This window comes from Athene noctua, chromosome 11 (genome assembly GCF_965140245.1).
Source record: "Athene noctua chromosome 11, bAthNoc1.hap1.1, whole genome shotgun sequence".
Lineage (NCBI taxonomy): Eukaryota > Metazoa > Chordata > Aves > Strigiformes > Strigidae > Athene > Athene noctua.
In genome coordinates, this window is record NC_134047.1 from 17010821 (window position 1) to 17030549 (window position 19729).

Below are 19729 nucleotides of genomic sequence, written 5' to 3' on the forward strand. Positions count from 1 at the left end.
AAAGATATATTTGACACTGACTGCAATGCTGATGCAATAAACTATGACTAAAAGTCCCTTGTGAACCTTCCTAAGTGTAACAGGAATCAGTATCTACCTGATTCTGCATAGTAGAAATTCCAAAGTGTCCTAATACATGGGACTAAAATGAAAGCACCTTATATAATAAATATGCCCTTACATAATTTCAAGTTAATTCATTGTGAAATTCAGTAGTTATGTGACATAAGTTAAATATTTATATATAAGTGTATACAGGTTAAACACTCCAAACCTGACAGAATTAGACAAGGTTTAACAGCTACAGAAGGATGCAAGTGGTAAATGGTGGAGTTTTAAACACAGAGTGGAAGATTATTAGTACCTGTTCTGCTGTGGAGATCATTTTCTTTCTTTAATAACACTTTCCGATGCCTCAGGCTCCTGAAGTACATTAGAAGAAAACTTTTTAACATGTTTTGTCCCTCACCTTGGACTGGCTTAACAGGTGTCAGAGCAGTCCCACTGCTAACCTCCTCTGAGCAGTTTAGTTCTCACCATAATTCTAGCTCAAGTGCTGCCAAAAGCTAGACAGTCACAAAACGCTTTACTCCTCCAACTCTGGAGGCTGCTTTCACCTTACTCTTGCTCACACTCCTGCACAGTCACTGCAAAAAGTAACTTCAAGACAAACTTTTGCTCTCTTCTTCTCTTTCACATCTGTCTTCCCTGTTGTATTATTTATTTATTTTATATAGCACTATCCATAACACTGGATATTGGCCGATTTCTATCCACTACTTCCCCCTTTCCAGAGCAGTCTGGTTTCTTTTGCTTCCTTGTAAATGCTTTAGTCCTCTTGTTTGCAGGTTGGCTATTGTTCAATACACCCAGCCCAAACAATGCAGCAAAGATACACAGCCTAGCACTACAAGTCACAACTAACTTGAGACAAAACCTGTGAAAACACTATTCTTAGCTTTCTTTAGATGGAAGGATAATAGCTGCTTTACATGATGGCAGTGAAAACTACTGCTTTTGCCTTTTAAACTTGATGAATTTCTTATGACAACTTTAGAGGTCATTCAAACACCATCTCTGCTTCAGAAGAGGGACTGCGTTGGCATTTACCCCCAAGAGACCAGCCCCCAGACTCAAATCAAATCACTCAATAAGCTGTGCACCAGAACACTGCTCTAAGACACTGACAGGTCTGCAGCATGTTTAATGCTGTCTAAACCAGAACACAGTAGTGCAAAACATAAGAGGAATTAAACCACAAGTTTTCTTAGAACTCTATGCTTACCCTAATTAAAAAATGAAAGCTCTGAGGCATTCCACTACAAGTAATGTAAGACCCCAGCAAATCACAAATCAATCCCTGCTCCAAAGAGCTTGAAGAACGGGTTAAGTGAAAAATGACAAACAGGTGTAAAAAAACCTAAGCAGGATAAAAGGGCAAGAGAGACCAATAAAGAGACTATATTTTTGCTTCATTCACTACCTAGTGGTAGAAAGTCTTTCAGACAAATCTGAAAGTGAGTAAGGTGATACTTGCTGATCTGGTCTGGAAATGACCATCCTTGGTTTTGAACGTCCAGAACACAACTTGTATATCATTTATCAACACTGTGCTGCAAAAATATGTTCCTTAAAGAAATTGTCTTGGCAAAACTAAGTAGAGGACAAACTTTCAAATGAATGTGTTCTATTAAATTATGTTCTTTAAGTATAAAGATCTCTACAGGATTTCTCTACTCTTGTAGCCAATTTCTCTCGGACTTGGGAGAGGAATTTTAACACTTAAAAACTTTAAAACACTTGCCCAGAGAAAGCAATTCATAGGCCACTACAGTATCTTTGCTCCCTCATAAGATTCAGGTCAGTGCATTTAAACAACAGAGGTTGTCTGTAAATTAAAAGCCAGTTATGTACTCATAAGACAGTATAATAGAAGCTCCCTGGGAATTATGAAGCCAAAAAACACTGCGAGGAAAGACAGAAGTATGCTGAGCATGGCTAGTGGTAACTGTTTTCTTCAAAGGCAACTTCAGCTGTGGATTCTCCACCTAGAAAGCAGAAGTTCCAAACTGACTGGAAAATAAAATTAATTTAGAAGAAAACAAATGTCAAGCAACTAGGCCAGGCTTCTTAAAAGCAAATGCTTGCATCCATTTATGTACACTGTGAACACACAGGCATATATAGGGTGGATGGCTGAGGCATTATGCAGGGCAGCTGAGGCTTCTCTTTCAGAAGAAAATGCTTTGAGTAGCATTTATTTTTTCTTCTGTGAATCCCACACTCCAAACAAGTTAATCACCAGAATCTAGAACAGTTTTAATTACTGGACAGACTTATGCAAACACATCGAAAGCATATCATCAATTAAGAATTACCTGGTTGTAAGCTATGCAATTGAAAGCTAAATGGTGCTAATTTATTTGTGGCAGACCAAGAATTCAAAATCCCATTTGTTTTTAAAATATCGCAAGTCATCTGATAGGTCATATTCACAGAAGTCATTAAAACTGCATGCTCAGAATTTAATTTGTCAGGATATCCTTTCACAACAGGACTGCAAGCATCTCCAATTATTTAATCAAGTTTAAAGACAGACAGCAGCATTTGAGGCCCCAGAGTATTTCTTCCATTTATCTCATAATTACCCAGTGCTTTTCTTCTTAACTCTCTTATCACTTTTAAGAAGTGATAATTAATAATAGCATAGCAGTACTTTAAATATTTCTACCTACTTTCTTTTTGAAAACCACAAGTGTATAAAGCAGCAGCAGTCCTTCATTCTAGTCACACTGTAAGGCTATGTACAGTTAGGGATAGTACAAGCCACAGTATCTCTGGGCGGTCACTGTGAAGAGTTATGATCCTTGAAGTCATTATTTGTTTAATACTTCCATCTGAATTGGAGCATGGAATCTTGTGTAACTTTAACACATGAAGAAATATGTAGAGAATGCAACATTCTGTATAAGGAATTTTTAAAAATATGTTGTATAGGCACATGGGTTTGAATTTTTTTTTTTTTTTGCTTTGTAGCAAGGAAGATTTCTTTCTTGAATGCATTTGGAAAAATCTCAGGAATTTAAAGTTTTAAATTAAAATAAAACCTTTTTTATAAACCATTTACAACTGGAAGTAATCTTCAAAATGTTAAGCATCTAATATGTAGCATACATCTTTATGAATTAGCATGAAATTATCCCTACTCTGTACTATTGCATTTCCATGAACAAGAAGAAAATGAAATTAAGGCTTATAGCCATTACAATTACATTAAGTTCTCAGCCTGACTTGGGAATGTTCTCTCTCACCACTGGGATCTATGTGAAATCCAATTTCTGTGCACTTCTTCGCATTTATCACCTTGGTATCCTGTAAAGCAGTGTAACTACTCCCGCCACGCAGGGAAAAAAAGATGAAGGACAGAAAAACCTTAAAAGACCCTTTCCAAAGTTACTAGGAGCTTGACAAAACAAGACCTGGTGAATGCCAGTTGAATGCTGCAGTCACTGGGCCACCTTTGCTCCACAGAGTCTTTCATACAAACACCATCAAGTAAAACAACTGAACATTGAGGATGCTTTTACTGTAGCACCCCCATGCTATCAGAAACCTGGCAAAGGAATAGTTCCTTTGTCTTGCAGCTTCCCAGACAAGTTTTGAAGCCTACCTCTACTGACAACCACTCTGTAAAAACCAAAATACAAAAGTAAATTCTTTCTCTTGCCAGCAAGGAGCTCTGATGCAGAGGTCAATTAATTGGTTGAGTGTCTGACAGACACTTGTGGATCCCAAACAATGTTCTCTAGACAGCACTCACCATCTTCTCTTGTGGGACTTTGCCACCAAGACTCTGCCAAAGAGTTCTCTAGTACTTCCACAGGTGTTGGTGCAAAACTTGTGTCTTAAGTTATGTTCTGTAACTCTTACCTAGAGACCACACAAATCCACGCATGTTCCTGACTACTTGCTTGAGCAGTGAAGTTTCAGTATTAGTTATCCATCCAGCCTCCTTTTTTGTGCCAATTTTGTGTATATGTGTTTGGTAAAGAAGTTTCCAGGAACTGTGCTCCAGGCAAGACAAAGCCAGACAGTGTCACTTATACTGGGAGAAACAACTGATCAGGTGGAATGAAGCTGTTATTTTATCAGACAGGTTCCAACCATGTTGAGCTTGGCCACGGAGGTCACACGAATTATGCCTGCAGCTAGATTTGTTGAAAAAGGCACTATTTTTGTCCCAGGTCCTGAGACAGGTTTACCAACAGATCACATAGGTCTTCGAAAGGAAAATATACATATAGCATTTTAATATACTGTTTTGAACAATATTCACAACAGTGATTCAATACACTAGTGGAAATCCTGCCAAAAGCTCAGTCAAGCTCTGTCAAAAGCAAATACACACTCTCTACCACTGGTACAAGAGACAGGATAAGAGATTTTAGTATTTCAGTGAAAATAAAGATAAAACAATAAATGTAGGCTACAACAGCTTAAATTATATGTATTTGTATTCTGATTATCCATACCACTCAAGAAAAACCTAATTTACTGGGTAAACTGCAAATAACTGGCTACTCCCCTCTTCTCAAATCTTAACAAGCTCAGCAGTGCTTATGGTATTAGAACAGGAGCAAAAATTCCTCTTCATCCCTGAAGGATGACAGCAGCAAGCATGGATCACAAGAACAGAGTAAGCAACTGCCATTTGTGCACTGCTGTTTCACAATGTACAATCACAATTCATTCCTAATGTTAAATGACATTCATGGATCATCGACAGAAATGTTAACTGGCTTCTAGCTGTAGTAACAAATTCTGCTTTTTGTCGTCCACCTAAATTAAATAAGATTGGACAGGGATGTAAGGGCAGAAAATTATTGCAAAGGAATTGTAGAACTGGCATAGCAGGCATGATTTGGCCTGCAGAGTCTTAATTACAGTTGATACTCAAAGAAACACCTTTTCCTCACATCAATACGAGCTTGAATTGGCAAATAAAAGATTCTCTTTAAACTTACCGCATTGGTACAGAAGTTAGTAACAAGTGGTACCATGGGATTCTACACTTTCAAGGCCTAAAACAATCAACAAGCACCAATCAGCCACAGATCAAACCAGTATTAAGAGGCTGGTGACAGAGAGCAGAGAGGCAGGGAACAAGAACCCAGCAGTCCTGTAATAAGGATCAACAAAGGAACCTATGCAAAAGGTAACTACAAAATGTATATACACCTCCTAGCCAGACTACCAGAAGGAGCTGTGGTTTCTCAGCAAGATGCTGCTCATTTATATTTATTCTTTAAATGTGAGATTCCCAACCAGAAGTTCACTGGCAAATGACTAAAGGTGCACAGCTTTATTTGTTTTGTATAGATTTTGTTCCCCAGATTGATTAAGACAGCAAAGTACGCAATTGCCCACAGAGCAGCAGACACTGGGTGCGAGTATTCTAGTTAGCAGGTATTTTGGAACCTTCTCAGAAGCTCCCCACGCAGCAAACAACTTAGAAAGGCAGAAAGTTATGTCCCTCTCTGAACCTACCGAACTGTAGCGTGGGACAGAATGAGGTTCCTCCCGCTGTCTTTTTTTTCTACATCTTCTCCAAACAGCTGCGGTATCAGACTTGGTTGCTGCTCATAACTTCTCCAAACAACAGCAAATACAGCGGCAATTATCTTGCAAATTCCACTGTTAACCACTGGATTGCAAGGACGATTTCTAAACATCATCTGCCTTCCCCAGAGAGTGAGGGAATGTTACTGACAAAAAGTCAGGAGCAGAACTGCAGCGACCTGTACAGTGACAGACAGTATTGCTTCAACTCACATAAGCAATGAGTTTATCTTCTAGCAGATAACTGCTAGAAATGCATTCTATCTAAACTAAAGTTTAGATTCTGGTTCAGTGGCTTCTAACCTCTCAGGGAAAAAAAAAAAATCAAGGACTAGCCTTTCCAGGATCTAGTGAGGGTTTTTATTTTTTTAACATGATGTGCATATTAGAACATGTGCATATCTAAAGGGAGATGGAGCTGCCTGGTTCAAGGAACATTTCAACTCTGGTTTCGGGACTAAATCTAGGTCATGACAGCTGTCAGCAAACACGGGTGCCCTTCTTTAAAGAAACTTAGGAGTCACAGAATAATTGCATCCAACACACAAAAGAAAATTCAGCAGTTCTAGCAGGGAGGATTAGGATCAAATAGACATGGCCTGTGCAGGTGAGAAGCACTATCTTTTGGCAGATTGTTATCCTTCTGGAACACTAGATGGTTTTAATTTTGAAAGAGAAATAAAACGTAATTAAATAATATTTCTGACACACAACACAACGAAGAAGAAAGACTGCCAGATGAGAGCTGTGCATTCAGGACCCTTTGCCAGGCACTCTTCTTTATGTAATTACATAGGTACATATATCTCTCAAGTGAGAGGCTGTTAAAGAGTAGTTTTTGTACGTAGTCCAAGTTAGTTTAAATCAAACCACAATTTTTTTTTTTTTTTTTGGTCTGGGATAAGAAGATGTTTATCTTTTCTAATGGCTCACCTACAAAGCTAACTTGTGGGGATGTGCCATGAAATTATGCTTGGAACACACATCATGCATGCACAATACTCATTTCAGAGTGCCATAATTATTAAGGACCGTCAGTATAAACAGGCACATCAACACATCTAAGGACAAAACCAAAACAGAGTTTCTTTAGCCCTCAAGACACCTGTTCAAAAAAGTTAAAAGAAAAATAAATTGAGGCGTTATCCAATCTTGGATTACGAGTCAATGTCACGGACTGTCCCTGTCTTCTGCGCTCGGAGCAGCCACCGGACACACCGCTGGGACAAGCCATCTGCGATAGCTGCCAGCCCGCATGCAAGAGCCGCCAGAGAAACCGAGAAGTTCAGACCGTCAAGAAGTGGTGAAAAATGGGCGACTCGTGTAACGAAGCAGTCCTGCAGCCGCCTCTGCTGCTGCCTACAAGCGGCGAGAGGTCCCAAGTCAGCAATTAACGCCTGGAGGTGGGGGAATGACGCCCGGCAGCCTCGCAGCCCCGTCCGGGCCGGCGGGCGGGGAGAGGGGCTGTGGCCGGGCAGCCCCGGCGGGAGACGCGCCTCTCCCCCAGCCCGCCGCCAGCCGGACACAAAGCCCGGCGGCCTGCGGCGGCCCCGCACCCCGCTGCCCCTTCCCCCCCGCCCCGGGAAGGGGGCCGGGCGTTCCGCGGGGCGGAAGACGAGCGGGAGGCACCCGGCCCCAAGGCGGGCCGTGCCCTTGGGCCGCCGGGGGGTCCCCAGACCGCCCCCACCGGGCCAGACACCCCCACCCCCCTCGGCCCCCTTTTCCTCCCCCCCCCCGGCCCGGGGCCGCGCTGCCCGTTCTCACCCATTTGCTCCCGCAGCCCCTTCAAGGAGGAGGAGGAAGAGGAGGAAGAACAGGAGGGGGGGGCCGCGCCGCCACCGCCGCCCTCCGCCATCTTCAGCGCCGGGACGCGCGACTGCCGGCCGGGCAGAAGGGGGACGCGGGAGCGCAGTGCGCAGGCTCCGCGCCGCCCGGCAGCGCGGCCGCGGGGGAGGGCAGGGCCCCGCCGCGCCGCACCGCCCGCCCGCCCGGCGCCGGCCCCCTCGCAGCGCCCGTTCGGGCCGGCCGCTCGCCGGGGCCGGGCGGGGTGTGCCGCGCCGGGGCGTAGCGAGGCCCGGGGCTGCCCCCCGGCTCCGGCGGGCCCGCGGGCCTCAAGCGGCCGTGGCGGGAAAGGCGCTTTCTCCCGCTTGCTCCGTCCCGCCCGCAGCCCGCCTGGGGCGGCGGGTGGTGAACGCCCGCGGAAAGGGGCGACGAAGCCGCTAGAAACGGCCGCTCCACGGGAGCCGTCGTGGTCCCCCGTGGGCCAGGCCCTGGGCGGGAGCCCGGCACCCCCGGCCGCCTCAGAGCAACGCGGCCTGTGCGCACGGCAGCGAGGCCAGCTCCGCGCCCGCCCCACGGGTCCTTAATTCCCGGCCCCCACAACGGCCAACGCTGCCCCGCCGTGAGCCGCGATGAGCCCCCTGCGGATGGGGAGCTCTGAGACACGCACCCCTGGGCCACCGGCCTGTGGCAACCGGCCGCCATAAGCAGGCCATCTGTCCACTCCCGTTTCCAACAAACTGCCCCAAGCGAAGGGGAGGCAGACTCAGTTTTCAGATGGTGCAACAAATTTTCGTCTCAGCTCGGATGGGTGAGAGTTGGAGACGGTTCGGCGGCGTTACCTTACTGTAGCCAACGCAGCATTGGCCTGAAGCTGTGGAAAAAGTGCCCACCTGGATGAGCTCGCTAGGGCTGTGGCTGCCGATGCTGCTGGGTGCTGCTGACAATTTGCTGGCTTGAGTGGCCCATGGTCTAAAGGTGAAGCGCATCCCCTGTTTACTGGTGCTATGGAAATTCAGTTTCACAGAATTCAAAAGGAAGAAGCAAACACAAACCTGAGTTGAGCTGCACCCACCACGTAACAGCGCTCACTGACTTGTGACAGGGATAGGAGTTGAGTCTGTGTTTTGAGTACCCCCATTTTTGTCCATGTTTCCAAAAGAAGAGCAGGGTAAGGGTGAAGTGGTCCGGCCAGTCAGGATAAAAATCACTGAAACCCCATTGAATGAGTTCCCAGATGTTGTTCTACGTTAACTTGAATTTGTCACTTAGTTGTTATTTTGCTGCCTGGTTTCTTATCAGTGAATTCTGGAATAGTCTCATTTTGTTTCTGGGTTTATGCTCTGGGAAGAGTGAGAATAAAACAGCATCCATGGCTGTGTTAAAGGGTAGGCTCTTTGGGCCCTGTGCAGAAAACGCTCTTTCATAAAGTTTACCTGTCTGTGGGCCAAAGTATTATCCCATAATGGGAAGAATGCATAAAAAGTAGCACTAAGATCGCGTAGTGTTTCAAGAGAGTAAAAAGGAACCTTGCAAAACTTCAGAGCAGGGCTCCATTTTAACTTGAATATTCAGACCACAGACTTGCCCTCTTCTTTGTTTGTTGTTTGTTATATTGGCTTTCCCCACTTTAGCATGTGTGTACAGATAATCTTTTGACTCTTGTTTCCTTTCAGTGTTAATAGAATGCCTATTATTATTATTATTATTATTATTTAAAAGGGCAGCTAAAGGGGAAAAAGCCCTAAACATTCAGTGCCAAATTTCCCAAGTTTTGTTTATAACATGTAGTAATAACACCTTGCCACTTAGCAATCTCAATGTGCTTTATACACACGCTGAAATTAAATTTCACCATTCCAGGAGAGACATTCAGATGTTATCCTCATTTTACAGATGAGAAAACCGAGTCACTGAAATCAAAGTCTCTGGTTATGTCATGAACAAAGCAGCACAGCAAAAAAAAAAAAAAACAAACAAACCAAAACCAGCCCAGATTTCTTGACTCCTTGTTCTGTGTCCATGCCCTTTTCCATCTCCCTTTCATCAACAGCTATCAGAAAATATCACCAAGATGGTTTATATTGATTCTCTACACTGTAAAGTACAATAGGCGTGGTGCAAAAAAAATGGTCAAACTACCTGAAAGAATGTAATTTTTATGTTTTTGCAAGCTTGGTAAACAATGTGTAGTTATGAGCCTGTACTTCCTGTATCTGTAAAAATAAAGTGTGATTGTTTTGAGGTGCCTTTGAATTTTGATTAGGTTACATATATTTTCCTTAGCTTACAGGATTTCTTTAACACACTGTGCAATAAAAGGGGTCAGTGTCTATTTATCCATTTTTGCTTCAGTGAGAAAAATGAGACAATTGGTATGGGAAGAATTACTCTGCTGAAGGGAATGCTTACAAAAGGAATGGGCAGCTAAAATTAATTTTCAAATGAGATGGTATTTTCTGTTCTTTCCATTTCAGCAGACACATATACAAGTGGCCTCAGTGTTTGCAATTTAACACATCTGATATTCTGCACATGCAAAGCTTCAGGTATAAATTACAGGAAGGGAAATAAACCAAGTGTTGCACACTCAGAATATTTGTGGTGGGACAGTGGATGCTGTAAACTTAAAATAAAAAGGCCAAGCACATACAAATTCATGAGAGATAAAAGGACTCTTGAGGTAGAGGGGGGGCATTGTCCCTTCCTGCTCTCCATACATATACATACTGCTTGATATGCGTATCTTTTATCTTTAGACACACAGGAACTGAGCTGAGAAAATCTGCCTCAATGTGGAAAATGTGTTACCTTTTTCTCTGATGAGCGGTTTAGGAATGTTTGAGCTAATGTTTCAGCATTGGTAACTGTAACTTTAGTCTTATTTCCTGTTTAACCTTGTTTCTCAGATTTTCAGTTTGGTCACACAATTACTGCTTATGCCTTTTTAGTGGAACTTCATTAAAATTTTGACCTTGCATAGCTTCAGCTGCACTTGCAATCATCTTTCAATTTTGCAGCATTTGCAGATTTGATTGCAGTAGCTGATTTATTCTAATCCTTTAAAGACTGTCCTTTTTTCCATTGTCCCTGTGGAAAAGTGAATAATTTAATTTTACAGTCATCTCTTCTGTCCTTTTAGTTTTCATGTGATGGTTTCTGACAAATCTTTCAAAAATCTTTCAGGCCAAATCACTGATGGGTACATATTGGCATTATGAGATGAAAATCAATAGAACCCTGGCACGGCATGCAATTTGAGATTCTAGGGGCTTTATACTATCCATTTCACTGTAAGAAATACCGAAATTAGTCAAAATAATAGTAGCTGAAATTAGTCAAGCAAAAGCTTGCACATCTGATGACCCAGACACAAGAAAAAAACAAACAAACAAACAAAAACAAACCAAACCTAGCTCAGAAAATACTTAAGCTGTTGGTAGATCTGGGGAGGGTGTTAGAGGAAGAAGCACGCACCCATTAATCTATTTCTTATCCCATTTCCCAAAGTATCCAGTGTTACACGATATTAGATATTGTGCTTGACTGGACTTCTCTGGTATAACAGTTTTTATGTTCTAGTTAAAAAAAATATCCCCCAGTTTTTCTGTGAGCCTACAGGTCCTAATCGCTTTGATCATTGAGGTATCTAATAGTAAAATCCATATTCAACTTCATTTATGTCAGAGTCTCACTGAGTAAGAGCTAAAACAAGAAACCAGGGAAATTAGATGTATTTGTATATTTATATCCATGAACAGGATTCTGAAAAAAATGTTTAAAAGTGTTTCAAAACGTTCTAAATCCAAAAGTGTAAGGCATATATTGTGACAGATTATAGTGGGTTTCCTGTGGTGAATGTAACTGCCATGAGTGATGGAAAGAAAATTGGTGGCACGAAAATTACTGTAGCTGTCCAACCTTCTTTCTAAATGGGCTTTAACTGCACATTCTTGTTTATTACTCTCCTGCTGGGACAAGTACCTGCAACAATCTGTGTTACTAATACATCTATACTCTAAGGACCGCAATTCTCTGTCTTGGCTCAAGTTGGCTTGTATTTATCTGGGTGAATAATTATTTAGCTATAAAGTTGTCAGACAGTACTGCTTACTATAAGAGATACAGAATCAAGCCCTGAGTTTGTCCTTGGTCCAGTATGTTTATTAGTTACCTGCATGAAGGAATGGAAAGCATCCCTATAACATTTGTAAGCATTGCTAATATGTTAGAGGACAAGCTTAGAATTCAAAATGATCTTGAAAGTTAGAAATACAATCCAGGAGCAAATGAGGAGAAATAGGGACTGATGCAAGATAAAACATTTAGACAGGAATAATTGCAGAAAGACAAGACAGAGAACAGCTTGCTACATAGCAGATAGAGCAGAAAATAATCTGGGATGTCACAAGCTGAGCATGAGTCAACAGTGCCATGGCATTGTGAAAAGGGAAGTGCCTGTCTGAGAGCACGGACAGAAGGGTAGCCTTGGACATACGGCAGTCCTCCCCTCAGCTCAGCAGTGGGAAGGCATCAGCACGACTACTGCTGGGGCACTGCACTAGAAGATAGAAGCCAGTTGGAGATGATCTACAGGAAGTCAACAAAAATAATGAGAAGATGAATGAGGAAAATTAAAGAATTTTGCTTTTTTTTTTTTTAGTCTAAAGAAGAGGCAAATGAAGGGTAATAGAACGACTGAAGCAGAGGGAATAAAAGACAACGAACTTAATTTTAATCAGGGAAGATTAAAGTTTCATTTTAAGGAAAACGTTAGTGGGTAGGGATAGGGCAGCATCGTGGGATAGATTGCCGTGGAAGCGGTAAAGCTCCAACATGGGAGATCTGTGGCTGGATGAGTGTCAGCCCAGAAAGGCAGGTCTGATCAGAGGGCAGGAGGAGGGACTGCGTGACCTCTTGAGGTCTCTTCCAGCTCTGTGTGTCTGTGATTCTACAATTCCTGCTTGGGGGCTTTGGGACTATTGTCCAGAACAAGTATTATTCCATGCAATGATGGCAGAACTGCCTTCTAAATTTAGATGGAGCATACTAAGCAGTGACAAAAGATAAATGAGTTCAAGGGAAGACACTGTGGTCATGTGCCTACATTGGGCAGCTGGCAGAAAAGGTTTGATGCTTCAGTGCTTGACACCAGCTCCGTATCTTAGATCATCCTTTGCTGTATAATGGTTTTGTAAGGACAGGAGACCAATTTATACAGAAAGGAATGAAGTAAGAAAGAACATGCACATGTAATACATGTGGAAACAGATCCTGTCTGTAATCCTCTGCATGCCCACCAGTTCTCATTTCATAGAATAACTCCTATGTGTTGCCTTAGCATACATATTTCCCATGAAATGCAAATTTTAGTTATTACTGGGGTCAAGATAGGGCTATAGAAGTCTGTTCTCACCAAGACTTGTCTTTTCAGGATTTATGTATCTACTTATTTATTCTATGACTTTCCATCAAGCAGAAGCTCTCTCTGAGGTTGACAGTTACTGTATTTATGAGTATATGTGTGTGCATCTGGTAGGTTGAACACACTGAAGATAGTAAACAAAGAATGATAAATGATAAAAGTTTGGTTCTTGGGCCAATTTTGTGAAAGTGACTGCCTAAACAACATGTGTAAAAGCTGCATTTAATCAACTAAACTGAGATGCTCTGCACTCAAGTGCTCACTGCAGGTGTAAACACCTAATGCTGTCATCACTCACTATTTATCTGTATTGCCACGGTGTCTAGGAGCCTACAGTTATAGCAGCTAAACAGAGATGGCAGTAGGCTACTCCCTGCCCCAAAGAGCCCAAATCTGGGCCAGAATTTATTGCAGGATCTGTAGAGCAGCTGGCAAGTTTTAAAAGCAGTTTTCTTACTTGCTTCTGTCTTGTCCTGCTCTGATTTGGAGCAGTATATTTCCCAAAGAAAAGATTAAGGTGAATCAGCTCAGTCAATTTTCTTAAGGTACAAATCCCATCACACTGAGTCATTGTACAAATGCTGCACTGGCTGTGCAGATTCCAGCATTTCCCTTTGCCTACAGCGCAATCTGGTAATTATTACTGAATCATTTGAAATTATACAGAATTTTGATGTGATTACTGTCAATGGCACTAAGTAATACAATTCCAAAAAGCTGAACACTGATATCGTAAATCCTTATCACTTCTAACACTAAACAATTTAATCTTATCATCATGTGCTGATGAGATAATATATTCCAACAGTGTCTTTTTATGAATATTGTATTGTTCCAAGTGGTGTTGAGATAAAACACCATTGTGGAGAGTATTATGCTAACAGTGCCGCGCATCTGACGAGATGACGTTTTTTGAAGACTCTTAGATGACTCCTCAAATCTATGTAATGATCTAAAAATCCTTCTGATCGATCCCTCCCTAAAAGTGAGTACTTATGGGAAATTTGAGAATACAGAATAATTTTTCAGTTATCTGAATGTGAAAATATTTCTCAGTAACTCAATGCTGCTTAGATGTTTTTCTTTCTAACAGCTCAAAGGTGGCTTCTTTTGAAAGATCAGTTTTCAAAGAAGTGTCCTTGGACAAAAAAGAAGAGCAGTGAGCCATGCTAATTTTATTATGTGCAGAGCTCCTTGGCAGAGGAGAGGAGAGTCCCTGATAACTGCCTCACTGCTTTTGGAAAAAGCAAAAATAAAGACCAGATTGTAGTGATGATGGGGAAGGTTCTTAGTGCAAGGATAGAAGCTTTGAAGTCTTTCCTTTCCTAAGTTGATGTAAGATGTTTGCTTGGAGTTTGTAGAGTGGCTCTGCCTGCAGTAAAAATGAGATTTGTCAGGAACAGCTCCCATTTTCCAAGCTCCGTGTAGACCTTTTGCTTCATATTGCCACCTGCTCTTCCTAGATTTCTTGGCAGGCCTAGATTTAATAGCCACATTACACTGTCTTCGTTCCCTGCACAGCTTTGGTATAGATGATGTGCAGCCTCTTGTCCAGCCCTTCCCATGCCAAAGGAAAACGAACTCCAGCCAGGGAGAACCCTGGCAGTGATGGTTACACTACCCCACTCACGAAGGGGAAGAGGAGGAAGAAACTGCTTTCCAGTAGCAACAACAAAAATCTATCAAAACTCAAAAATCCAATAATGATTTTATTAATGCACTGAATAGCTGGAGCTAATTTAGTCCAAATTTCAACTTCCTCCAGTATCTTGTGATTTACCTACCTGAAAATCTCTCCTTTATCCCAATGCCATCTAGCTGCTGTTCCAAGCAGCTTGTCAGGGGACCCTTCCCCTGCACACGGGAGTGGGCACTAACAAGTTGTGTTCTCGGATGACTGCATCCAATTTGCTTTCCTCTGTCAGAGGCCAAAGATGCTCCTGGTGTGAGATGGATGCCATTAGGGCTGCACAATAAAAGACCGTATGAGTGTCTGGCACAGATAGGTGCTGGCTGCATTCACAGCATTGAGAAGCTGTGGTTCCATTTCTTGTCTGGGAGTTACAATCTGTTAATTCTGCTGCTGAATTTGCCTCTCCTCATTCAATTAATCCAACCCTACCAAGTTCAATATGGGGTAAAGGCTATGGGTCCTATTCAGCAGTGTCAAAAAAATTTCTAGCTCTTAGGTTACTTAATCAGTTTTTAAAGACCAATTTCATACTGAAATAATGTTTGGGCAAACACAGAGTAGTTCCTTTTTGTAAGGAAAGTATTTAGAGAAGAGGCTTTACCAGTACAGTTGTTACTGAAATCTACGGTGTTCCTTCCTGTTTTGGCTTGGAGATTGCTGCTTTGGCAATTCCCACTGACTTCTTACATGGCTTGGAAAGACCCTGGTCTCACAGGCTGCTTTTCCATAGACCCTACCTTGTCCTCCCATGAAATGGGCCCTCTCCTCCCGACCAGCTGAACGAACTGAAGTGGGATTCTGCAGATGAACTCGTCAGGGACAGCGGGAGGCCCCTGCCACGGTTTTAGACTGTAACACTGTGAAGCTCCTGTATTCCAGCACAAAAAGAGGGCAAGGAGATAAATGAATCTAGTGTTTGTTTGTTTGTTTTGCCTAAAGAAGCTTCTTTGTAAGCGTATTTCACATGAGTATTCTTCTGTCCATGTAAAATAGATCCCTTGTGTCTGAATTTAAGTCTCTGTATATTGTTACTTGTGCAATGGCTTAGAAATACTTTAGAGGCATTATCTAGGAGCTTTTATGACTTCTCTCACATATTTCCCCTGCCTCCCTGCACCCACACATCCAAGCACACATCGTGAGAGATGCAGGGTCAGACTTCTGCTCATTTTACACAAACAAAACTCTCTTTTTACACTTTTTTTTTGTTTGTTTCAATTTAACCCAGAAGTCAGTTTTGGACCCATTAGACAGCTCTTGGTAAACACTAGCCCAACAAGAGCTGTGCTACTGAGGACCTCACACTCTGGAAGGAGTGATAAGCAGCTAGATTTGGAGCTGAGAGCCTTAAAGTACAAGCATCAGCCCATCTGTGGCCAGTTTCCCTGCTCGGTAGGGTTGTTTTTTGAAGTTGCTGCTACAGAATCACAGCAGTGCCATTTATTCTTGCAACTGTGGATTGCATTGCAGGGACAGCCATAACAAATCGCAAGCATCTGTCATAAGCAGGTTTCATGCTTTCCCATTTGAATTACTCTTCATTTAATGCTCTGAATGGTGGCATGGAGCAGGAAGAGAACAGCCAGATGTTTCTCCTTGAGCAATTTCTAATTGTCTTTCCCTCAGAAGTTAACCATTCCATGATTCCTTTGGCTTCACATTTTTATTTAATGTCAGTTTTGGGTAGTCTTCAAGATTGGCATCTAAAGAAAACATTTCCGCTTCGTAGCAATAAAGCAAGGAGTGCTTTGCTCTTTGAGGAGATCAGCGAGCACAGAGTTTTCCTAACAGAACACATTTTCAAAATAGAGCTGTGAGCTGCAACAGAAGTAGACTTTCCACCACAGAAAAAAGAACATATGCTTCATTTATGAAAAAGGAAATTAATTAATGAAAATTACTATTATAAAATGATCAGTTTTAAACAGGCAGGTAACAAGTTGTCCCTGACTGGACTGTGTGAAGGTGGTATATGTGAGGCCTGTCTATGGTAGCTAGAGTTTTCTAAGTCAGGGATACAAATCCTGCAGATGCTAAAACTATGCCAGTTCCACTTTGCACACACAGCCCATCAGTTATTACACCCCCCTCTAATGTAATCACTGATGTACTCTGCAATTAGGCTTCCAGTGTAGCTGTAATGAGCACTGGCTCAGTTCTTCAAAGCACTGTGAGTGTCAAATAATAGGTAAGTGCATCATGATGAATAAATTGATGCTGTGGGCCATGGATTCAGCAACGTGCAGGATTGTAGCCCCCCAAAGAAATCCACTCTGTCCAGTCTGTTACCTTCCAGCTTTACATTTATTTACATCTTTGGCAAGAACAGCCAGATTTCCTCTAGAAATCTAAGGGCCAAACTAGCAAGACATTTAAACATTCTGAAATAAATGAGACATAGGAATAGCATGTAGGGATCTTTTAGATATATTTTGTGGAAATGCTGGGTGATCATATAAGTGATATTAACTCCAGAATAATCCTCCAGAGTACCGACCGTAATTCTCTCCCATGCACAGTGAACCATGCACAAGAGCCACAAACCATTTGAACACCCAGTAGCCAGTGAAACAGCCTCAGTAAAGCATTGAGCACATACTCTAGTGAGATTTTCAACGGAAACTCTTCCATTTCAGTCCTCTTCAACCCTCTTACCCTGCTAACAAAAACCTCTGGGGCTCCTGTTTTCTGGAAGTTATTGACTTTCAGTATGACTGCTTTTAGCACAGGTCATAGAAATTGCTAATAGAGTTTCTACTAGTTTATTTGCCATGACTTCTGCTTTCACGTGTGAAAGTTTCTGGCTCAAGTCAACAGTGGTGAGCCTTAAGTGGTTTGAAATCCTGTGGTAAGTGGCCTAATGTAAATTACTGTGAACGCAGTGTGGATAACACCCATCTGTGTATAAACTCGGCTGCAAGTGTGTTGTTGAGGTTGCACAGTTTGTCCAGTGAAGAATAAAAAGGGGGAGATATTTGAAAAGCCCTGAAGATTCTCCTTTGCTTTACTGTGGTGATGCAGCACCGGCTTTGGTGTCTGAGATTCCACGTTTCAAGGTGTTTTAGCACTTGATCAAAGCAGGCAGCTCACAGAGAGGCCCTTTGAAGCTCGCTCTGCTATAGGAAATGAAAAAGAAAGAAGCACCCAGTGCCTTGGTAGGTCTGAGCATGAGGTGGTTGCTTTCCACCAGCAATACTGGTTCTTCTTCTTAGTATGACAACAACCTGCTCAGCCTACCGGGTCTGTAGCCTTGTCTTTTCTCAGGGGATTCCTGGGGGCATGAGTTTCAGAGAGCCTGCACCCCACTGACTGAAGGCAGTATTGGGGTTGCGTAACTCGTGTGAAAAGAAGTTCTGACAAGTCCTGCGATGGTCTCACTTCAGCCATGCAGCTTCTGCTGGTGAGTGGGTGGAAGAGTAGATGGGGGTGGGTTCCATTTGAAGTTTTCATTTAAATACTGACATTTGACAGTTATTACTGTACAGTGGCATCTGAGCAAACTCAATTATTTTGCTGTTCCACACCTGGAAAAATAACTACTGTAGTTCAGAACTCAGGGTAATAAGTGTTGGCCGCTACTTTTCAGTGGTAGTTTCTTATCTGCTTGAAGGTGATGCCGTGAACTTCAATTAGTTAGTGGTTATACAGTGCTTTGAAATTATAAGACATTATCTACCATTTAAGTATTATAATGTTTCTATAGCATATTTTAACAAGCACATGCTTCAGTACACAGCAGCACACTCGGCTGTAGGCCAGAAATGCTACTCAAGTGAAATAATCTTGTCAATGACACAAGGAAATCAAGGAAATCTTCATGCGTTCTAAATTTACTGTGTACCTTGAATACATGGACAGCTCAGCTAAGAAAATCAAGCACAGTACAAATAGCTGTCAGATGTAACAGTGATGGATGTAGTGGAAAAGCCTATGTACAGTCCAGTCAACAGCAGAATGCTTTGTAGAGCGGGACTGGGAGGAGGACAGGACAGGTATAGCATTGTCTGTGCCCAGTAATATCCTTCAATGTCCAGCCGTGAAGCTCACAGTTGCTCTGAGCATGGCTGTGCAGTGCTATAGATGTTCTTTTATTTTGATACATGGGAGACAAGGATGAATCTGACTTCCTCATTTTGCTCTTTGGCCAATACTGCCAGTGGTGAATAAAATGCATTGTTAAATTAGTAAGTCATAACGTTTTTGGGCTTGGGCCACTAAGCTGTCTCTCTCTGCTTTGCACGTGAGTATGGGAGATATGTTCGCCTGGGGATAGAGTAACAGCTCCAAAAGGCTGCAGTGAAATCAATCTTGTTCTGACACAATGCAGCCAGTCAGGCCATCTGTGGGAAGGAGCACCCAAAAAGGTAACTGTCAAAGACTGATAATCCCCAGCTGAGCCTCAAAAACTCAAAGCACCCAGCCTAGCTGTGGGGGAGCTTATGATTTGCAAATTTGAGAGTTGTGACTGTGGAACTGAAGTTTTACATTGACAGCAAGTGGTTAGAAATAAGGATATTTAGTTTATATTTCTTGACCGGGGTCTACTTTTAGTCTCAGTTCTTTCCCTGGTTCACCAAATTGGTGTGGGCAGGCAGGTTAGCAGGATGCTCTGGTGTGGTCTGAGCATCCATCTTTATAGACCTCCACTGCTCAAAGGAAAGGATGCTCTGGGTGTGTGGTACCAGCCCTTCAGTGTCTCTGTGGGATTAAATCCTTAGAAAACTGACCCTGCGGAAGGAGTCTGAGGGTACAGCTTCCTGCAGACAAGGCCGGGTGGATGGTGTGAGGCGTGCGTAGGACTACAGGGCTGGGCATGGGGGACTGGTCAGTGATACCCCCCCTCGAGTGCAGTGAGATGTTGGCTTGCCTCAGCTGTAATCCCATACTCAGTCATGCCACTGGCTTCTGTCCAGTCTTCCCCCTGGCTGGGGCTATCTATGCCTCACACCCTGGTTCCCACCGCAGTCCCAGAGCCATCAAGGATTGATGGGTGAACCACTGACCAGCTGGGCCTGCGTACATGGGGTCCCAGAGCTGGAGACTGGCCATGTGCTGTGCAGCCACCGAGAGTGTGCAGCTGAGCAGGAGATGTAGCTACAAGAGGCTCGGTACAGCTCAGCACAACAGTCTTGCTTCTAAACATCCTTATAACGTGGTTTCTCTACTTCTATTTGTGTGTGCAGGTAGCTCTCCAAGAGGAAAGGCTGCACAGT

General features: G+C 42.8%; 1 protein-coding gene across 15 annotated transcripts in view; it reads right to left on the reverse strand.

Annotated features, from left to right (window-relative positions):
• The window catches only part of MAP7D3 (MAP7 domain containing 3), a 46875-nt gene extending 39334 nt beyond the window's left edge, over positions 1–7541 (reverse strand). For 13 of the 15 annotated variants that reach the window (XR_012634383.1, XM_074915486.1, XM_074915487.1 and 10 more), the window contains exons 1-3: positions 7384–7496; positions 5548–6978; positions 365–423 (exon numbers count right to left, since the gene is read on the reverse strand). Coding sequence is in view for 14 of the 15 variants with exons in the window: in XM_074915486.1 (XP_074771587.1) it covers positions 365–423; positions 5548–5735 (247 nt within the window). In the remaining variant the exon portion in view is untranslated. Of the gene's footprint in view, positions 1–364; positions 424–5547; positions 6979–7383 lie in introns of all 15 variants that reach the window. The other 2 variants (XM_074915492.1, XM_074915491.1) reach the window with 2 other exon arrangements.
• Positions 7542–19729: the final 12188 nt, after the last annotated feature.